The sequence below is a fragment of the Pterocles gutturalis genome, unplaced genomic scaffold (assembly GCF_000699245.1).
Source record: "Pterocles gutturalis isolate BGI_N339 unplaced genomic scaffold, ASM69924v1 scaffold15504, whole genome shotgun sequence".
Taxonomy (NCBI): Eukaryota; Metazoa; Chordata; class Aves; order Pterocliformes; family Pteroclidae; genus Pterocles; species Pterocles gutturalis.
In genome coordinates this window covers 1-1,271 of record NW_010135983.1, presented here as the reverse complement: position 1 = coordinate 1,271, position 1,271 = coordinate 1, and the positions used below count along the sequence as shown (strand labels likewise).

Below are 1,271 nucleotides of genomic sequence, written 5' to 3'. Positions count from 1 at the left end.
CAAAAGGAGGCTGCCCCCAGCCTGTCTGGCTTGCTCCCAGAGCTGCACAAGACCACACATGCCAGTAAAACCAGCTTGCGGGGGTCCACAGCCAGAGGGAGAAAGGTCCCCAGCCCCGCGGGGGAACGCAGGCTGACCCAGCCCAACCCCAGCAGCCAGTACAGTTGCAAGACACCGCTGCCAGCTCTGACGTAAGCTGGGTTCAGCTCTGCTCACCCAGAGCCATCACCAGCAACCTGTGAGTCCTTGAAAAGCAACCAGAGCTGTTCAGATTAGCTTAGTGCAGCAAAGATGAGAGATTCAGAGACGGTGAGTTCAAGTGACTTGCACTTTACTCAGCAACTCAATGACACCTTCCTTGGTGAGGAACAAAACCTCGCTGGTGTTCTGATTCCAGACCTCGAAGACCGGGGGGTCCTCACAAACCCGTTTCCCAGCGATGACCACGTAGGGATAACCCAGCTTGTTGGCATCCTTTAGCCTTCTGCCGATGGTCAGCTGTGTCCTGTCATCCAGCACCGAGTCCCCGGCGAGGTGGGGCAGCGCTTCGGCCAGGTCGTCGTACACCCGCTCCAGCAGCGCGACTCCCTCCTCCTCCTCCTTGCTGCCTCTCTTGGGAGGGATGAAGCAGAGCTGGTAGGGAGCAATGAGGCTCGGCCAACAGATGCTGTCCTCTGTAGACAGCACCTCGATGGAGGCCGCCAGGATACGAGTGACGCCCAGGCCATAGCAGCCCATTTCTGCCAGCTGGGGTTTGTTCTCAGGGGAGTAGAAGACGGCGTTGGAGATGGAGGAGTACTTGGTGCCCAGATAAAACGTGTGCCCCACTTCAATCCCTCTGGTCTTGGTGAGTTTTTCCCCACACGTCGGGCAAGACGTTTGTTCCCCTTTTAGTGTTTCCACGTTGGCCGCAAAGTGTCCGTGAGGGCAGAGCACCAGCCTGTCCTCACCGATGTCTGCCAGGAGCTGGAACTCGTGGGACACAGTGCGCCGATGGTGCCCGTGGCTGCCTGCACTTTGACGAAGGGAAGGCCCAGGCGGTCGAAGAGGCTGCGGTAGGCGTCACACACCAAGTCGTAGGTGTGCCGAGCCGCCGCCTCGGAGACGTCGAAAGTGTACATGTCCTTCATGTAGAACTCCCGGCTGCGCAGCAAGCCGAAGCGGGGCCTGGGCTCATCCCGAAACTTCCTGGTGACCTGGTAGAGGCGCAGTGGGAGCTGTTTGTAGGACAGATTGCTCTGAGCAGCCACCAGCTCCGTCACCAGCTCCTC

The 1,271-nt window shown here is 59.2% G+C and overlaps 1 protein-coding gene across 1 annotated transcript; it reads right to left on the bottom strand.

Annotated features, from left to right (window-relative positions):
* Positions 1-315: 315 nt before the first annotated feature.
* Positions 316-1,268, bottom strand: PARS2 (prolyl-tRNA synthetase 2, mitochondrial (putative); the record flags this gene model as incomplete). Its single annotated transcript, XM_010082131.1, is given in 2 exon segments — positions 316-989; positions 992-1,268. Coding segments are annotated over 2 exon segments (951 nt in total), but the record flags the coding sequence as incomplete, so codon positions are not given.
* Positions 1,269-1,271: the final 3 nt, after the last annotated feature.